Genomic DNA, 19,111 nt, shown 5'->3' with positions numbered 1-19,111 from the left:
CACCCCTTTTGTGAGACTAGCCCAAGAAGGGGTCTGGGCCTGAGCTTGAGCCCCCACCCTGGAGTGAGACTAGCATGAAGGCTTTGATTCCTGGGGCTCTGCGATCTACCACCTCGCCTCCTGGGTCACTTTAGGATGTATAAGTGCAAACTTGTCGCAGGACTTCAAATCATGGCCCAACCCAGACACCAGAGAGACACCTCCTGCGGGTCTGTGACCCACATCTGTTTCTTACAGTCATGGAATGACCTGAAGCCTGTTTTAGGCAAGCACACAAGTTTTATTGTGTTTTTTAAATAAATTGTCAAAGGCCAGACAAAAGAAGGAACAGCGCTCCAGATTTGTGTTGAGTAGTGTGGAAAGAAACCAACATCAGCATGCAGATGTGGTGCTTATATGTAGCTCTGCTCTGTCATATCCGGGGGATGCAGCACTGGGGCGGAACTGCACGCTGCATCCTGGCGGGACGCAGGAGCATTGTGAAAGCTTCCCAGACCAGTATGGTGCCTCTGGATTATTCCACAAGTGAGGAATCCATACTTAGAAGTATCCATCAGAAAAATCCTGCAATGTTGGCAAGTTGATAAACCTAAATGCCAAGTGGTTGTACCCCCAAAATAAGGCTCACCTGGGCCAGAGTCACTGCTTTCTATCACACTGCTTTCATTAGCTGACAGTACCTGGCCTTGTTTACATGACTGACAGAACAACATCCATAATTTCTAAAAGTTGAATACCACACACACCAACCATGTCTCCCAATTGCCTGCAAAGTGTTTCTACTCAAAGCTTCCTAGAGCCAGAATACACAACTAAAGCCATCCTCTACTCGACTCCTTAGGAGGGGACATCAATCGTCCAACAAACTTGGCCTGGGCTAGGCCACAGGGCAAAGATGTATTAAAGCAAAAAATAAGTGTTCTTTTACCAGAACGCATGCTTCTTCCACATCCAACATTATGTCCTCCTAGTCACCTCACCCATCACCGTCAAAGCACCCCTAAGCACACCAGCTGCATAAGCAACTGTGTATAACCAATCCCAATAATATGCACATCCCTCTTACCTCCACATAAAACAAAAGCATAAAACACACCTCATACCGATAAGGCTTACTCTGCAAAACAACATGTTGTATACATCACAGACGCCCTTTGAACACATCTTATACCTGCACTCTACATCACAGACATGGCTCTCCCCCGCTCCACATACATAATTTCTGACATCACTTCACCAGAATAAAACAATCTGTACAATAATGTCTTCCACAAGCTAGAAGCTGCTATCAAAGTTGTCCATAGATCAACACGGCTTGGCACCCTGCAGCAACAGTCTTATTCAACACCTTTGAGTTTCTACTCAGTAAACACTTTCTGCTACATGCATTGCAGACAGTTACATTCACTACAACTACAGATATTCAGAGCAATGTTGGCCCAGTAGGCCAATACTTGATAGAGCATCTGAAAACTGAAGAGGCCTGCCAACCAGTATAGGAGAAGAAATCTCTCTGCTTTCCCAGAGCTGCTATTCTATCAGTATCAGTATTAGGCTTAAATTGGAGTAGTTTTACTGCTGTGACTTGGAGAGAAGGCATGCTTCCCTGCTTGCACCTGTCAGTAGCACTGACCTGATCAGAGGAACACCTTCACAAGGCACAGCTGGATATACAATCTTTGCTCAGGATATTTTAACGGAGTGAGGTCACCCAGAAGTTAGGGACTCCCTCAACCCAGCTCACCACTTAAATGAAGACAAGCATCATCATTTATTGTGGGGCCGCACATCTAAAGAAGATGAACCTCCTCTGTCCCAAATTGAATGTGCACCTGCTGGATGCCCTTATACCCTGCCTCGATCCCCCAATCCCAGATACACACATTTACTTCCATGGATAGGTTCTGTTGGCTGAATGAGGTCTCTTTATGTTTCAAAACCCTGTTCAAGCTGCTATCTAGACAAAATATCATGGTGAAGTACTAACCATTAAGTCCAGCTGCCAGTGGGAATTAAAGCAGATGGCTTCAACTGGTGCCCTCACCACTGTAAAACCTCAATCATCCCTTGTACATTTCTTGACACAGATCCTGAACCTTTAGGTACATTTAGACTCCACAGCGGGTACTTGCCCACTAATAAATCTATTCAACCAAGAGTCAAAACCAGATGGTTTCTTAACTGATTGAGGGATTCCCCAGACTTTTTTGGGTGCCTTAACTGGGCACTGGTCTATTGGACATCAATAATCTCAAGAACCTGATGTTCGAGACTGCAACAGTGAGGTAATTGGGATGGGTTTCTGGTGGTTTGTTTTGTAGATTTCTGAAATAAGGGAATGTTTGTGGTACCCACGATCAAATGTGCACCCACAATCACCATAATCTATCCCAAGCGCAAATTAGAATCCCTTGTGGGAGAAAGCTCTTGCAAGAACCAAGAAAGCTAGAGGGGTCAGACCATTCCACAACCGACCAAAGTACAAAAGAAGAGGTTTCAAGTTAGATTGTCAGGAAAGGCATCAGGGCCCCTTTCCTGTACAGAAGTTTTTTGTGGTTGCAACATGGTTAGGGTTTGTAGCTAAATGGCCAGTTTGGGTCCAGCGATGGTTCAAGTAAAGGGCGAACGCAAGCACATTTTTATGTTATCTGGTACTTGCCAGAGGAGTTTAAGATTTTGCTCACAAATGGTGCTGCATATTCTTTAACAGTTACTGTCACCTTTTTCACTGCACAAACATTCCACAGATCCAGTCACCAGATTCAGACTGAGAGTCCACTACTTTCCAATGTGGGCCAATGGTTAGTCATGCAACTACACACCCGAAATTTTGAAATTCTAAGAGGCCAAATTTGAAAGTAAAACCTAGCTATCTTCAGTTCAAGAATCCCCTGCAAACTGAGTCAGTCATGTTCTTGGCTAAGGGCTTGACTAGCAACAACAGTGATGACAAGTACCATCAAGGGCGATGGTTGGTGGCTGACTGAGCTCCGAACAACCCTTAATACTCTCCTGCAGAACACTTTGAGTGGAAATGTATGCTGTGCTAAATTGCCCAGAATGAAACACAGTGCTTTACAAAACTTACAAAAAAAATACCTTAATCTCAAGCAAACTAGTGAAACGTAATGTATTAGTATAAGTAGTGTATCCCCACATATATTAATAACGTTTCAGTACTAGACATTACAGAAGAACATAACAAATGAAATTCCACCAAACTCTCAAGGGTCTGAAAATGTTAAACATATAATGTCATCCTCACCTCCGGTATTTCCTTCAAACACCCATGGCACCCATCCTACAATTGTATAATGTTATCATTCACTTCATGGTTTCCTTACATACATTCTCCTTATATACTCAAGACAAGGAATGGGCAGCAAAACAACAGAATACTGCTGTTTAAAGCCCAAGAGAGAATGTCAATCTGAGTTATCACAGGCACCTAGAAGAATACTGCAGCAGTGCATATAAATGCAATAATGTTCAGGTTTTCTGTACAGTACCAGTTCTTCAGATCTAACCGAATATCGTAAAACATTACAGAACATACAATCTCTAAAAATTAAAGGCAACCATAAGCTATAAAAGCATTCTTAAAGATTGTACAAATTCTTCCACCTACCTTGGGCCTCTGGATGACCAGGTGTACTGATTAGCAGGTAGCTTTTCACGCAAAGAATACTCAGCAATCATCATGTCAGGTGAAACATAAGCACCAACACCTAAGAAGAGAATATCAGTTAATAGTGGTGTGAAAAAATAAACTTGGTTAGGTGGAAACCACAACTTATGTACACTAAGCAGCATCTTGCCAAATATCAATTGTATCGAATGCATATATTAACTGTATTCAGCCTGAAACCTATTTCAACTTATAAATGATGTACAAGGCTTATGGTCAATTAGAATTAAGCCTGCAACAGAATCTTACTTAAGGTAGGATGTCTGTGATCCTATGAGAATGAAATAAGAAAACAAGTAAAGAACATTCTTGCTTTGGGCAGGAATGAAAAAGTTGCCTGCACACACATGTTTTTTACAGTGCCCGTACCTTTCCTAGGATTCAAACTGCCAATCCAGCTCAGAGAGTAATAAATCAAAAAACAAAAAAATATATTATTTATAAGTCAATGAGTCAATCTAAAGGATCAAAAATCTGATGGAGCGAAAGCTTTAATTATTCTGAACCATTGCTTTTGTTCTGAGACACATTCAATTGCATCACTTTTTGGCTGACTTTATCATTGCATGGAGGCTCCAAATACATGTAAATGACCTTAGCTCAAACCCAAAGGGGCTATCCACACCACTTCTGAATGGTAACCCAAGCAACCATATAGTTTTGGCCTTGCTAGCCATTATCAGGGAATGTAGTACAATGAGCTAGTGACCTATATTTGGGCATTTCAGAGTCAGATAGAGAGGCTCATCGAGAAGAACAAAGACATTTGCTGGAAATTGTGAATGTATCCTAACCACTGACATTGCTGTCAAATTACACTGCATAATGCTTTCCTCTCACTGCTGACTAAACATATTAGGTTCCTTTTTGGAGAATTCTATGAAAACAGTGTAGGAAGTTGTCTCTCTATATAGTGCACTAAAATAAGTATATTGTGTAAAGAGTCCAAGCTCTAGACCGTCCAGTCTTTATTGGTTTACAGTGCTTTCTTAAAAAATACCAAGTGCTCTATTTTATGGTAGGTAGTGTAATTTGGGCTAATCAAATGGGAGTGTTGAGCATTTGTTTTAAACACACAGCCAATAAATGTAACACACAAGGACATCTGAAACCAATTTATTAAAATAACACAGCTTTTTATATTATTTTAGGCACCAAGACCTTCGTTAACAGGCAAGTACTTTTTAAGATAGGTTATTCCCTGAAATATTAACCTATGGGGAGAACACACACTGCATAAGACCCTTTGTCAATGACTTACAGGACTGTTCTTCACTTAAGATAAGTAGTAGCCAAGGTCCAAGACAGTACCAACAGGTCACCTCGGTCAGCTCTGGGGCGTCCGAGTGCAGAGGTGCTTTTTGATGTTGGGCAGCCCTTAAAGTCCATGGTAAACAGTACATGTAAAAAGAAGCTGCAAAAGACGACTAGAGGGCCAGTTGGTTTGAGCCCAAATGGTGGCTCAGGTCTTAATGGTCTCTGGAGCCGGGGTGCACAGTCGGTTGATTTGCCCTCAGGCTGTGGGGCTTGTGTGCAGTGGTCTTTGGTCCAGCGGGTTGTGGCGGTCAGAGGCACTCTTTCAGTGAGCTCTCTGGGGCAGGCTGCAGGCGGGGACTGGCGGACCAGTTTGGCAGAACTCATGGGTGAGCTCAGGTCATAGGGGGTCTTTGGGCGCTACAGACACAGTCTGCTCACTTGGATTTTGGCTATGGGGCTCGGGTGCTGAGGTTCTTTGAGGTGTCAGGTCACGGCAGTCAGAGGCACTTGCTTCAGGTGACGACCTGGAGATGGGACAGCTGGGCCACTGTAGATGATGGCTTCTGCGGTGTGGACGTCCCCCATCAGCTAGTCTGACTCTGTGGAGCCAGTGACCGGATTGGACCACCGACAAGTCTTGGCTACTGCAAGGGGTCGGTACCCGGGTATTGGTGATTAAGGGCTTGTGGAGGGTCTAGCTTCTTGGTACTCGCTGGGGAGACGGGACTGACATTTGGGGGGTATGGAACACCTCCTGGGTGGGTGCTGCTTTGGCGAGGCTGGGGGATCAGCAGCTCGGTGAACCGGAGATTTTGTTTCGGGCCTACAGAATGAAGGGAAATAGCTCCACTACTCCAAGGGAGAGGCTGGCTGTTTTGAAGTGCTGGCAGCCCTCACAGCCTGTTATAGGCTGAACAGCTGCAGGGCGAGTCGTCTTTGTCCCAAATGTCAGGGGCAGCAGCAAGGCGACCAGGTTTGGTGCTAAGTCAATTGCTGCTCCTCAGTTCTTGCTCCTCGCAGCTCTTTCGTGTCCTCCTTCTTAAATCAGACGATTCTGCTTCTCTGGTGCCAACTCCCCTTAAATACTAGTTTTAGAGGCATTAAGGAGAACGAAGGGTAGCCGTCAACCCCTATATGACCTTCCTGCGAGGAGTGGGCATGGCCCTGTCCCAGAGTTCCTATTTCAACCAAAAACAATATGGAGTAACCCATCCTTCGTGAAGCACATCAGGTAGCCTACTGTATAGCTCATTCCCTGCCTGTCCTGGTGCCAAATGGGCCTCAGGGGGTAGCGGTCTCCAACTCTGGAGGAAGCCGGGGTTTCACATCAAAGGCGGTAAAGGCTTTGAAGCCTCTGGCCTGGATATGCAGATCCACTAGCCATCTTGGAAAAGGTGATGGCACCTCCTGCCAGAGAAGGCATTGTTCCATACCTCCCAAGAGTGCAGGCTCTCACCCCTGGGAGTCAGAAACTAGTTTGTGGTGGCAGGCTGGACAGGACCAGTCAGTGACCACATTAGAGGACTAGTAGGTTTCAGGGGGGACCTCTAAGGTGCCCTCTGGGTGCATAGTATAATAAACCTTAAACTGGAATCCGTATGGATTTATTAAACCAAGGTGTTTGACATCAAACACCTACATTTCAGTGAAGCCATTATGTAACTGGTATTCACCAGTGCCCAGTACATACCTTAAGACATCACAGGGCCTTATCTGCTCATGCAGATATGTCCTCACACAGGATACAAAGCACCCTTCCTTAGGGCTGTGAGGCCTGCTATGGGGGGGGGGGGGGGGTTACATACATATCATATGAAGTAACTTGGGCATGGAACACAGAGTGTCTGCCATGGTGTGTTTTCACGATGTCATGCAGCCTGCAATGGCAGTCTGCATGCAATTTGTGAGGGCATCTCTTAGGGTTGCATAAGACATGCTGCAGCCCTTTGGGACCCTCTGTGGTACCCATGCCCTAGGTACCAGGTGTACGATGTAATAGGGACTACAGGGTGCCACAGTATATGCCAATTGTATGCCAATCGTATCTTTGACTTTTTTTAGGGAAATAGCATTGGCACTGGGGCCTGGTCAGCAGGCTTCCAGTCGAAAACATCAGCATTGGTGAGCAAAAAGTGGGGGTGACCATGACAGAAAGGGGCACTTTCCTGCAAACGGTATGTTTGAATAGCTTGAGGGAAGAAGCAAAGGCTATACAACAATATTTGAAAGACCCCAGGATTGGAGAATGATCCAGGTACTATTATAGGGGATGCCTTTACTTCTAGGCCACTGCACTCTACTACTCCAATGTAGTGGGTATCAAATGAGGTAGTGTTAGAGAGTGGCACCAGCTTTTTAAAGCTATACGAAGGTAATGTATAGGTGGTACTATGCATAAACAATGCATTCATCCAGAGGAGTAGAATGCTGGAGAAAGTGTGGTGGCACAAGCACTGCACTCCATGTACGACAGAAATGTCCAATGTTAAAACCTTTCTGAAAAGAGAAGGGGGAAAACACACAGATTGTGGCCTACCCTCTGCTGGATGACCGGGGGTGATGGTAGTAGGCCTACACCGGTCAGAAATGAAGAACATAGAAAAGAATGGTATACAGTTGTGCAATGTTTAGGGGCAATGAACCGAATGTTGGTATATAGTTAGAAAGGGCTGGCACACCCACAAATAATTTAATAAAACAATGAAACGTTAGATTATGGACAATATGTGCAATAGAGCATTTCACACATAAGGTGGAGTAGCAATCTTTGAACTTTGAAACCAAATGGGGAGACTTGCGCGAGGTATTGAAGAAAAGGCTTAACTCCGGCTCTAAGCAGTCTGAGTTAAAGAGGCATCACCCTTTGGGACACGACACAAGCTGCGGGAGGAAAATATGTATCTGACTGGTTGCCAATACGAATGGTAAGCATTCAAACTGGAAGCAGGGGCTGAAGTGTACTGTTATAAGGTTATGTTTTCGGTCATGAATTATGTGGTTAGTCGAATGTCAAGGACGTAAAACTTAATAAAATATTGTTGGCAAAAGCTATACAAAGCAGTGTGTAACCAATATCACTTGTGGATTTTGCAGTCATTTGATCCCCTCCTTTTAGGAGATTTGAATAAAGAGTGTTTGTCTGGCAATCACAGAAAGGCAGACAGGGCTGAAAGGTACCCTTTGAGTGGCCAGCACAGAGCCCTGCTGGACCAGGATACAAAAAAGTAAATATCAGATAGGGAAGCAGAAAAAGGGTCACTAGACTTTTCTGTACAGTAGATTACAAACTTGTTCCATTGGCAGGCATGCACGGACTGAAAAGGGACGCCTGGCTGCCAAAATAATAATATAGACTTCAGGAGGAAGGTTAAATGCTGTACACTGCCGCCGCTCAATCTCCACACAAGAAGGAGTAGAGTTGACAGGTTTAGGAGGATAACCCTCCTCTACTGCTGAGACAGAAGATCGTTCCGAGGGGCCACAATGACAACTGGGCCCGGTCACTGATGATCTTAAAAACTCTGTGCAGGAGTGGCATGGGCAGAAAGGCATTCAGGAGGTCTGAGCTCTATTTGAGATGAAAAGCATCTCAGAGAGAGCAGTCTTGGATCTCTAGTGCGCAAAACTGCTGACAGTTCTTGGCAGAAGTGAGCAGATCTAACCAAAGCTCTCCCCCCACTGTTGAAAGAGACTTTGCGCCACCTCCAGATAGAGACACCATTCATGATCCGCTAGGCTTTGACAACTGATTTAGTCTGCTCTGGCATTCGAAGAACCTGCCAGGTGCTGAACCACCAAGGATATGTCCTGGTTTTCCAGCCAAGCCCAAAAACGCAGAGCCTCTTGACAAAGATTCCACGACCCCACCCCGCCCTGTCTGTTGCAGTTCCACACGGCAGTGGTGTGGTCTGTGAACACTTGTACTAGCCTTCCCTGGATGGAAGGAAGAAAGGCTTTTAATGCCAAACGAATCACTCAGAGCTCTAGCAGGTTGATGTGGAGTCTGAATTCTGCCAGAGACCAGAGTCTTCTGATCTCCACCTCTCCCAAGTGGCCACCCCATCCCAGGAGTGACGTATCTATCACTACTGTAACATCTGGTTGGGGAAGGGAGAGGGGTCTGCCTGTGACCCAATTGCGGTGTCATCCACCACTGCAGATCCTGTGAGGTTCCCCTGATGCTGCGCCCACAAACTGCAGAACCCACATATGCCATCTGGCATGTGTCTCTAGCAGGATTCAAGAGGCCATGAGGCCCAGCAGCCTCAGACTCATTCTCACTTAAATGCAGGATAGAGGCAGAAACATCATTATCATAGCCTGAATATCCCGGACTTACCGCTCGGGAGGATTGCCCCTAAACTGCACTATTTCCAGAACAGCTCAGATGAAAGGGACTGTCTGAGAGGGAGTCAGGTGTGACTTAGGCACGTTGATAAAGAACCCCATCAAATGCAGAAAGTATGCCATATTCTGGAGATAGGAAACTACAGCCTGGGATGAGCTCGCCTTCAACAGCTTCTCGTCGAAATAGGGGAAGACTGACACCCCTGATCGGCGCAGATGAGCTGAGACCTCCAGCATTACCTTGGTGAACACTCGAAGGGCGCAGGTAAGGCCTAAGGAGAACACGGAGAACTGGAAATGCTAATGGCCTACTGTAAACGGCAGGTAGCATCGATAAGCAGGCAGGATGGTAATATGGAATTGGGTGTCCTGCAAGTCCAACGCTGCCATCCAGTCTACCATCTCGAACTTTTCCTATTTGAGAAAGTAGTTGAAGTCCCTTGTCCTTTGGTCGGAACGAGTTAGTAGTGAGAATAACAACCACAGCCTACTTCTGGTGCCGGAACCCTCTCTATGGCTCCCTTGGCCAAGAGAGTCATAACTTCCTCTTGAAGCAAAATAAGATGATCTTCCATCAGCCGGTCGTAAGATGGAGGCAGCGGCGGAGGTAATGGCTGATCCTGCCACCAACTGGCCGCCCATGATCTACAGAGCAAGACTAAGAGGGTTTAGAGACTTAGGCTGCATGGGGGGTGCAATGAACCAACCTCTGGCCGCCCCATCCACAGGGTTGGAACGCGCCATGCCCTCAGTCAGTGCGGAGGTCGCTGAACCTGTGCGGTCTTGTGGCTGAGATAGGACTGGCGCGGATGAAAGCCCCTTTCGTAGCCATGAAAGGCAGACTGGGGACGAGTGGCCACTGAGAAACTCAAGGACTTGCCCATAGCCCATGAATCCTTAAAGTGCTCCAGCATCATGTCTGCCTTGACTCCAAAGAGACAGGTGCCATCAAAGGGCATGTCCATGAGAGAGGCCTGGACATCCCCCGAAAAGCCAGAAGTCCACAACCGGGAGTGACGTCGAACAGCCACCATAGATGAAATCACTCTGCCCAGCGAGTCGGGTCAGGTCAAGACCACAATGGATGGCAAACTTTCCTGCATCTCTCCTGTCTCATACTACTTGGAAATGGCTTGCCTCTTTTTTTGGAAGACAGAGGTATAGGAGGTTTCTCCACTAACCCCTGTAAGCTGCTTGTTGGAGTGCTTCAGGGCTCAGTTCTGACCCTGACGCATTTAATATCCATCGCTCTCCTCTGGCCCCCATATTAGAACTCTGGGGTGCCAAAATAGTGTCATATGCCGATGACACCCAACTCCTTTTCTCCTGGGGGGGAGGATGAGGCCTTCCCTGCTGAGAAAATCCACGAGTGCCTGAATGCAACATGTAGATGGTTGTCCAATACCCAACTTAAATGTAATGAGGGCAAGACCAAGCTTCTTTTCTTCGGACCGGAGGCCAAGGCACATTGGGAATTTTTCTGGCCAAAGGATGCCCCTCCTTCTCTATTAACAAATCAAGTGGTAAAAAACCTGGGCTTTACATTCGACGAGCAACTATCTTTCCATACTCAAATCAACTCTGTGGTGTGCACGTGCTTTACCCTCCTCCGCGTCCTTAGGAAATTCTTCCCTCTTCTTTGCTTTCAGGCCAGACAACAGGTAACCCAAGCTTTCAGGCCAGACAACAGGTAACCCAGGCTTTTATTACCTTAAGGAGGGACTATGGAAATAGCCTGTACGCTGGGTTACCCAAATACCTGATAGACAGGTTGCAGTTAGTTCAGAATGCAGCAGCACGTACCATCTTTGGATCCCACGTCACTCATATGACTCCGGCCTCCTCCACAGCCTACACTTGCTTCCAGTTACGATGAGGGTTACTTTTAAAATACTGCTTCTAACCCAAAAGAACAAGTTACTTACCTTCGGTAACGATGTATCTGTAAGAAACATTAGTTAGTTAGATTCCTCACCTTAGAATATCCCCAGGCGTCAGACTGGATCCGGAAGATTTTTCGTCAGCAATACCCCTTGCGCGTCGCTAGGCGTCGTCTGCGGCTCCGCGTCCGTCGTCGGCGTCGTGCGCCGGGATGACGTCGTCGGAGTACTTAGACGCCGCCCTCGCGCGCTGACGTCAGTTCTTGTACATAGCCTTCCGCGCCAGGAACGCAGAGCCATGCAAAGACCGACACTGGTGCCAAAAATAAAATCATGGGGCCTGAAAAGGATAACCTTAACCCTAGATGTCAGTTCGGAGAACGGGGAGGATGGGTGGGTCGGTGAGGAATCTAACTAACTAATGTTTCTTACAGATACATCGTTACCGAAGGTAAGTAACTTGTTCATCTGAAAGAAACACGTTAGTTAGATTCCTCACCTTAGAATAGATACCCAAGCAATACCATCCCCGGTGGTGGGTCTGCGAACCAAGATCACACCAGAAAGTCCTGGAGGACAGAACGGCCAAAGAAGCCATCCCTCCGGACTTGGCTGTCAAGGCAATAATGCCTGGCAAATGTGTGTAGCGAAGCCCACGTTGCCGCCTGACAGATGTCCTGCAAAGGGACACCCCATCCCAAAGCAGTAGTAGCCGCAGTGGCCCGAGTAGAATGGGCGCACAGCCCAGCAGGAGGGTCCTTTTTTGCCAAGGAATAACAAATTTTGATGCACAAAACGACCCACCGAGAGATGGTCTGTTTGTGCACAGCTTTCCCCTTCTTAGCACCCACGTATCCAACGAAAAGTTGGTCGTCCACCCGGAACTGCTTTGTGCGGTCCAAATAAAAGGAGAGCGCACGTTTTGGGTCCAGACGGTGGAGCCTCTCTTCCTCTTTGGAAGGATGCGGAGGCGGAAAGAAGGTGGGCAAGGTGACAGACTGCCCAAGATGAAATGGAGTCACCACTTTCGGAAGAAAGGAGGGACGAGGCCGAAGGACAACCTTGTCCGGATGAACAGACAGAAAAGGAGGCTTTGATGATAGAGCCTGGAGCTCACTCACCCGTCTAGCCGAGGTGATGGCTACCAGAAAAGCAGTCTTAAGAGTCAGAATACGAAGGGGACAATTGTGAAGAGGCTCGAAGGGAGCGCACATCAGGAATGTCAAGACAAGATTCAAGTCCCACTGAGGCATTACAAACGGAACAGGAGGGAACGTGTGAGTAATGCCCTTTAGAAAGCGTGTAACTACAGGGGACTTGAAAAGAGAAGGCTGATCAGGAAGCCGCAAGAAGGCAGAGATGGCAGCAAGATAACCTTTCAGGGTGCCCAGGGCAGAGCCCTGCCGGGCCAAAGAAAGAAGAAAGAGGAGAACCTCAGAAAGAGGGGCGGAAAGGGGATCCAGAGCCTTTGCTGTGCACCATGCCACAAATTTGTTCCACCGGCAGGCGTATACCGTCTTTGTGGAGGGACGCCTGGCTGCCAGAATGATATCACAGACTTCAGGAGGCAAGTCAAATGGCATCAACTGCCGCCGCTCAATCTCCACGCATGGAGGTGGAGGCTGGACAGGTTCGGGTGGAGGACCGTCCCCTGCTGCTGCGACAGAAGATCCTCCCGAAGGGGCAGACGTATCGCAGGATCGGTCAACATACTGAGTAGCTCGGGATACCAGTACCTTCGTGCCCAGTCCGGAGCCACCAAGATGACTTGGGCCCGGTCGCGCCTGATCTTCTTCAGCACTCTGGGCAGAAGTGGTATAGGCGGAAAGGCGTACAACAGACCGCAACTCCACTCGTGACGAAAAGCGTCGCCGAGCGAGTGCTGCCTTGGAAATTCCAACGCGCAGGACTGCTGACATTGCGCGTTCTCTTCGGTGGCGAATAGATCTAACCAAGGCTCTCCCCACTGCTGAAAGAGACCTTGCGCCACTTCGGAGTTCAGACGCCATTCGTGATCCATCATGCACCGGCGGCTGAGTTCGTCTGCTCTGGCGTTCAGAGAGCCCGCCAGATGTTGAACCACTAGGGCGACGCCCTGGTGTTCCAGCCACGTCCAGAGGCGCAGAGCCTACTGACAAAGGGTCCACGACCCCACCCCGCCCTGTTTGTTGCAATACCACATGGCGGTGGTGTTGTCCGTGAACACCTGCACGACACTTCCCCTGACAGAGGGAAGGAAGGCTTTCAGTGCAAGCCGGATCGCTCTCAACTCTAACAGGTTGATGTGGAGACGAGACTCCGCCGGAGACCAGAGGCCTCTGATCTCCGCCTCTCCCATATGGCCACCCCATCCCAGGAGGGACGCATCCGTCATTACGACATGCTCCGGTTGGGGAAGGGAGAGGCTTCTGCCCATGACCCAATCGAGGTCCGTGAGCCACCACTGCAACTGCTGTGCAGTGCCCTCCGAGATCAAGACATGGCCGGACAGGTTGCCGTGATGCTGGGCCCACTGAAACTTCAGGTCCCACTGCAGAGCCCGCATGTGCCGCCTGGCGTGATGCACTAGTAGGATGCAGGAGGCCATCAGCCCCAGAAGCCGCAACACTAGCCTGACCGAAACCCAGGATAGAGGCCGAAAGATGGGAATCAGGGCCTGAATATCCCGGACCCGCTGTTCCGATGGATAGACCCGGAACTGCGCCGAATCGAGAACCGCTCCGATGAAAAGGAGCTTCTGAGAGGGACTCAGGTGTGACTTCGGCACGTTGATGGAAAACCCCAGCAAATGCAGGAGATCCGCCGTAGTCTGGAGGTGGGAGACGACTGCCCGGGGCGAGCCCGCCTTCAACAACCAGTCGTCGAGATAGGGGAAGACTGGAACCCCTGATCTGCGCAGATGAGCTGCGACCACCGCCATCACTTTCGTGAACACCCGAGGGGCACTGGTGAGACCGAAGGGGAGCATGGTAAACTGAAAGTGCTCTGAGCCCACCGTGAACCGCAGGTAACGCCGGTGGGCCGGCAGGACGGGGATGTGGAAATATGCGTCCTGCAAGTCCAACGCTACCATCCAGTCTCCGGGGTCTAGGGCAGCTAGAACCTGAGCCAAGGTCAACATCTTGAACCTTTCCTTCCGGAGGAAGGCATTGACGTTCCGGAGGTCCAAGATAGGGCGTAGGCCCCCTTTGCCCTTCTTGGGAACCAGAAAGTAGTGGGAATACCAACCACGACCCACTTCTGGACTAGGAACGCGCTCGACGGCCCCCTTGGCCAAGAGGGCGGAAACTTCCTCGTGGAGAAGATTCAAATGATCCCCCGAGATACGGTGGTGCTGCGGTGGCATGGCTGGAGGGGTTGTCTCGAAGGGGAGGGAGTAGCCCCTTCGGACGATTTGCAGCACCCACCTGTCCGATGTGATGGACCAGAACCGCCTCGGCGGAAACCACGTCCGCGGCCGCGCGCAGGTTGATTCTGCGGCTGGTGGCTAGGCGTACGAGAGGAGGCACCCCTTCCTTGGCCACGAAAGGGGCGAAAGGCGGAAGTTTGCGACCGCGGGGCCGAGAGGCCCAAGGACTTGGCCGTAGCCCGGGAGTCCTTAAAGCGATTCAGCGCACTGTCCGCTTTCTCGCCAAAAAGGCGAGTGCCATCAAAGGGCATGTCCATGAGAGAGCTCTGGACATCACCCGAAAATGACGTGGACCGCAGCCAGGCGTGACGTCTAAGCGCCACTGAGGTAGAAATCGCTCTACCCAGCGAGTCCGTGGTGTCAAGCCCACATCTTATAGCATGTCGCGCGGCATCCCTCCCATCGGCCAGAGCCTGGGTAAGTCGTGTCCGGACCTCCTCCGGACACAGGGGCAGCACGTCCTCCACCGCATCCCACAGAGAGTGGGAATAACGGTCCAAGAGACAAGCGGTGTTCAAAGACCGCAGGCCCAAACTAAGGGAAGAGAACAGCTTCTTGCCAAACTGCTCTAGTCTCTTGGAATCCCGGTCCGGCGGGGCGGTCGGGAAAGAGGATTGGGAGGTGGAGGCCTGGATAACCAGGCTCTCAGGGGTAGGGTGTTGGGACCGAAAACTGGGGTCGCCCGGAGCAGGGCGGTGGCGCCTGGCGACGTTCCTGTCCACAGGAGGAACTGTGGAGGGCTTGGACCAGGTGCCCTGTAGAAAGTCAGTGAGGGCCTCATTGAACAGCAGCAGAGGCTCAGTGGAGCTTGCTGCAGACTGAAGCACCTCAGTGAGGACGTTCGTCCTCACAGCCATGGCAGGTAGCTCGAGCCCAAGGGCTGCGGCCGCCTTGCGCAGCACCACGGAGAAAGCAGCACCCTCCTCCGAAGCCACAGTCGGAGGAGAGATGAATCCAGTGTCTGGCGAGGTATCCAGACCACTGGCCTCCCCCAGTTCATCTGCCCAGTCCTGGGACAGTTGGGCCTGAGCGGCCATAGGATCCTCGGATCCCTCCCAGTAGTCCCCATCATCCGACTCCTGGTGTAGAGGAGAAAGTAACGGAGCCGGGCGGTAGACAAAAATGTGTCTCTAGCGGCGTCGATCTCGGCGTCCATCGACGCCGGACCGGCGCCGGGCCCGGAGCGGGACTGAACTGGGGCACGACGTTGAGCGGAGTCGACGCCGGCGGAGGAGGCGTGACAAGGTTGACCGGCGTCGACGGGGACTCGAGAACGGGTCCCTCGGGCGCTTGCGGCGTCGAGGCCGGAGCCGTCAACGGCGCCGGGGCCGGAGCCACCGGCAGGCAAGGCAGCCCAGTCGGGTCCGCGGGGCCCGAAGGCGCGCCAGCGGGCGCCGACGGCGGAGCCAGGTTCCTCATGGCCGAGAGGAAGGCACTGACTTCCGCCGGCGTCGCGTCAGTCCCAGGGACCGGAGGGTATGGGGACGGGCGCGGCGCCTGCGGCTCCGCCGGAGCCGCGGGGGTGGAACCACCCTGACCCTCGACCGAGTCGCGCGACCGGCGGGGGGGGAGTCCGAAGAGCGATGTCGCCTCTTGGACTTCTTGGAATGCTTCGACTTACCCGAAGACTTGGATCCCGACGACCGATGGTGACGTCGGCTGCGGCTCCGCGACCGATCCTTGGACCTCCTCCTGGACCGGGATCGAGAGGCGCGCGGAGCCGAGTGGCGAATCTCGAGAAGCTTACGGGACCGCTCCCGTCTAGCCTTCGAGGTCAGGGCCTTGCAGTCCGAACACGACTCCGCGTCGTGATCGAGGCCCAAGCAGTAAAGACACCGGCGGTGATGGTCCGTAACCGACATCAATCGGTTACAGTCCGTACAGGCTTTAAACCCAGGCATCCTACCGGCACCGGTGTCGAGACACGATCAAAAAGGATCAAAAAAGTTAGTCAAAAATTGACTAAAGGGGTAGCTCTCCCGGATCTGCGCTTACTGGCGCGGAAAAAAGAAGAACTGACGTCAGCGCGCGAGGGCGGCGTCTAAGTACTCTGACGACGTCATCCCGGCGCACGACGCCGACGACGGACGCGGAGCCGCAGACGATGCCTAGCGACGCGCAAGGGGTATTGCTGACGAAAAATCTTCCGGATCCAGTCTGACGCCTGGGGATATTCTAAGGTGAGGAATCTAACTAACGTGTTTCTTTCAGATAGCACTTTACGGGACAGGTCCTAGGTATCTTCATGACAAAATCAAGCCCTGTACTCCCCAGAGAAACCTTCGCTCCGGAAATCTCTGCCTGGCCTTTGTCCCTCGGATTAAGACGAGAGCGGGGGAGACAGAGCCTTCTCATTTATAGGCCCTACTCTTTGGAATGAGCTGCCACTGTCCCTTAGGGCCATAAAGTAAACCCAGATCTTCCGGAAAAAACTTAAGACCTGGCTTTTCTACTCAATTTAGGCTCTCTCTCCTTTTTTTCTACCTGCAGTTAGCACCATCGCTATAGCACCAGGACACTCCTTGGAGTAACAGTTGCGCTTTATAAATCACATACATACATACATCATGCTTGGGAGAGGGTGGCCCGGGCCTCCCCCGGTACCTGTGGGAGCACTTGCGCAACCATTTCCCACAGGGAGTGAGAATAAGTCGCCAATAAGCATGCAGTGTTCTCGCCCGTAATGCAAGGCTGGTGGAAGAAAACATTCTCCTACCCCAACTATCTAGCCTCTTGGATTCCTTGTCAGGAGGAGCAGAAGGGAAAGTGCCATGAGAGGTAGAGGCTTGGACCAAGCAGTGTGGGGTAGAGTGGGTGGTAAGGAAGCTTGGGTTGCCCGGAGCAGGGCTGTGGCAGCAGGCGATTATTGTATTCACAGGAGCCCCTGTGCTGGGTTTGGACCAGGTAACCAGTAGGTCATCTGTAAGGGCCTCATTAAAGGGTAGCAATGGTTCCGATGAGGAGACACCTGGCTGCAAGACCTATGTCAAGATATTAGTCTTGACCGCCACTGAACGGAGCTGAAGGTCAAGAACCTCAGCCGCCCTTCACACTACCATAGCGAATGACGCTCATTCCTACGCAGCCACAGTAGGGGGAGAAAGAATGCCAGAATCCACGGGCCTCACTCAACTCCTCACACCAGTCCATTTCATAATGAGGCTGGTCTTCTAAATGGTCCAGTGACCCCTCCCAATCTTTTTCCACACCTAGCCCTTCAGAATATGGCTCAGGAAACTACCTATGAACAGGAAGTGCCAGTATCGGTCAACACAGTACCAGCTCCAGGTCGTTGGGACTCAGAATGGGGCTGGTGCCACCACAGGGGCACCAGCAGTGCCGGGAGCATAGGAGTCTGGGCCTGCACCAGGGAAGGTCATAATAGCACAACGAGCGGTGGCCCGGATCCATGAGGAGATGCCAGGGCCACTCATGCAGAACCCAATGGAGCCCCTCTGAGTCTACGGGGCCCAAAGGCGCATCAGTAGAGTAAGGCCACCTAAATACAAGGCACATGGTGTCATACAATTCTTCGACTCCCGGAAATGCGGGTAAGTGCGGAGCCGACCCAGGCACAGGTTCTGAAGAACAAGGTCTAGAACGCCAGGGTTCCTCCATTGCGTCGGCTGACGGACAGGGAGAAATCAAAGCATGCTTCGACTTGTTGTGTTAATTATGCCTTTTACCTGACCTACCCAAGGACTTGGGACTCCCGAAGTGGTGCCCAGACCTTCCTCTCAACAGGGACCGAGAACGAGACATCCTAGGAGTCTTGCGATGTGATGCAGAGTCCCGGGCTGTAAGTAACATTGGGGACCGCTCCCTCAAAGCTTTTAAAGCTATGGTCATGGTCACGCTCTAGGGACAAACCAGGTGTGTATCGGTCACTGACATGGCACGGTGATAGGCACCGCACAGTTTGAATCCAGAAATCTTCCTAGACATGTTGATAAAAGGCTACTCACCAAAAAAGGGGACGACAAAATGTCGATAAAAGACAGAGGCTAGCTCTCGTCGCAGATCTACACTTGGCTGGCACAGAAAAAAAAAAAAAAGAACTGAAGTCAGCGCACCGAGGTGATGCCTATATAGATGAAGCGGACATAACTACGCCCAAGACGACGGCAACAACTCCACCTACTGACACGCAGGGGTAATTGCTTGAGGAAAAAACTTCAGTATCCAGTCGGACGCCTAGGAAATTCAAAGATAAGGAATCTGCGGCTAGATGTCTCGATCAGATTTAACTGGTCAAGATGAGCACCAGAGCAGGAGAAAGGAGCATAGTTGCAAAATACATGTGTAAGAATGCATGGTAGTAAATTTACACTGCCTTGAGAAGCGGTTTCTGAACATGCCACTATTAGGTGGCACAGTACAAACAGAAGTCGGAGAAAACAGGACTCAAATTTTTGCAAATCAGTTCAGTTTTTATCTGTACCATTGTATTTAAAACACACAAAATGATTTGGATAAACTCCATTGCAATATCAATGAATGCAAGTGTGCACAAGGTAAGATACTGGTGCT

General features: G+C 50.3%; 1 protein-coding gene across 2 annotated transcripts in view; it reads right to left on the bottom strand.

Moving 5' to 3' along the window:
- Positions 1–19,111, bottom strand: part of TPP2 (tripeptidyl peptidase 2) — a 398,345-nt gene that overhangs the window by 256,417 nt on the left and 122,817 nt on the right. For both annotated transcript variants that reach the window (XM_085622690.1, XM_085622691.1), the window contains exon 10: positions 3,629–3,728. In XM_085622690.1, coding sequence (XP_085478816.1) covers positions 3,629–3,728 — 100 coding nt within the window. The remainder of the gene's footprint in view (positions 1–3,628; positions 3,729–19,111) is intronic.

Source organism: Triturus cristatus, chromosome 8 (genome assembly GCF_964204655.1).
Source record: "Triturus cristatus chromosome 8, aTriCri1.1, whole genome shotgun sequence".
In the NCBI taxonomy this organism is placed as follows: domain Eukaryota; kingdom Metazoa; phylum Chordata; class Amphibia; order Caudata; family Salamandridae; genus Triturus; species Triturus cristatus.
Note: the sequence above shows the minus strand (reverse complement) of the source record. Positions and strands in the feature narration are given on the sequence as shown.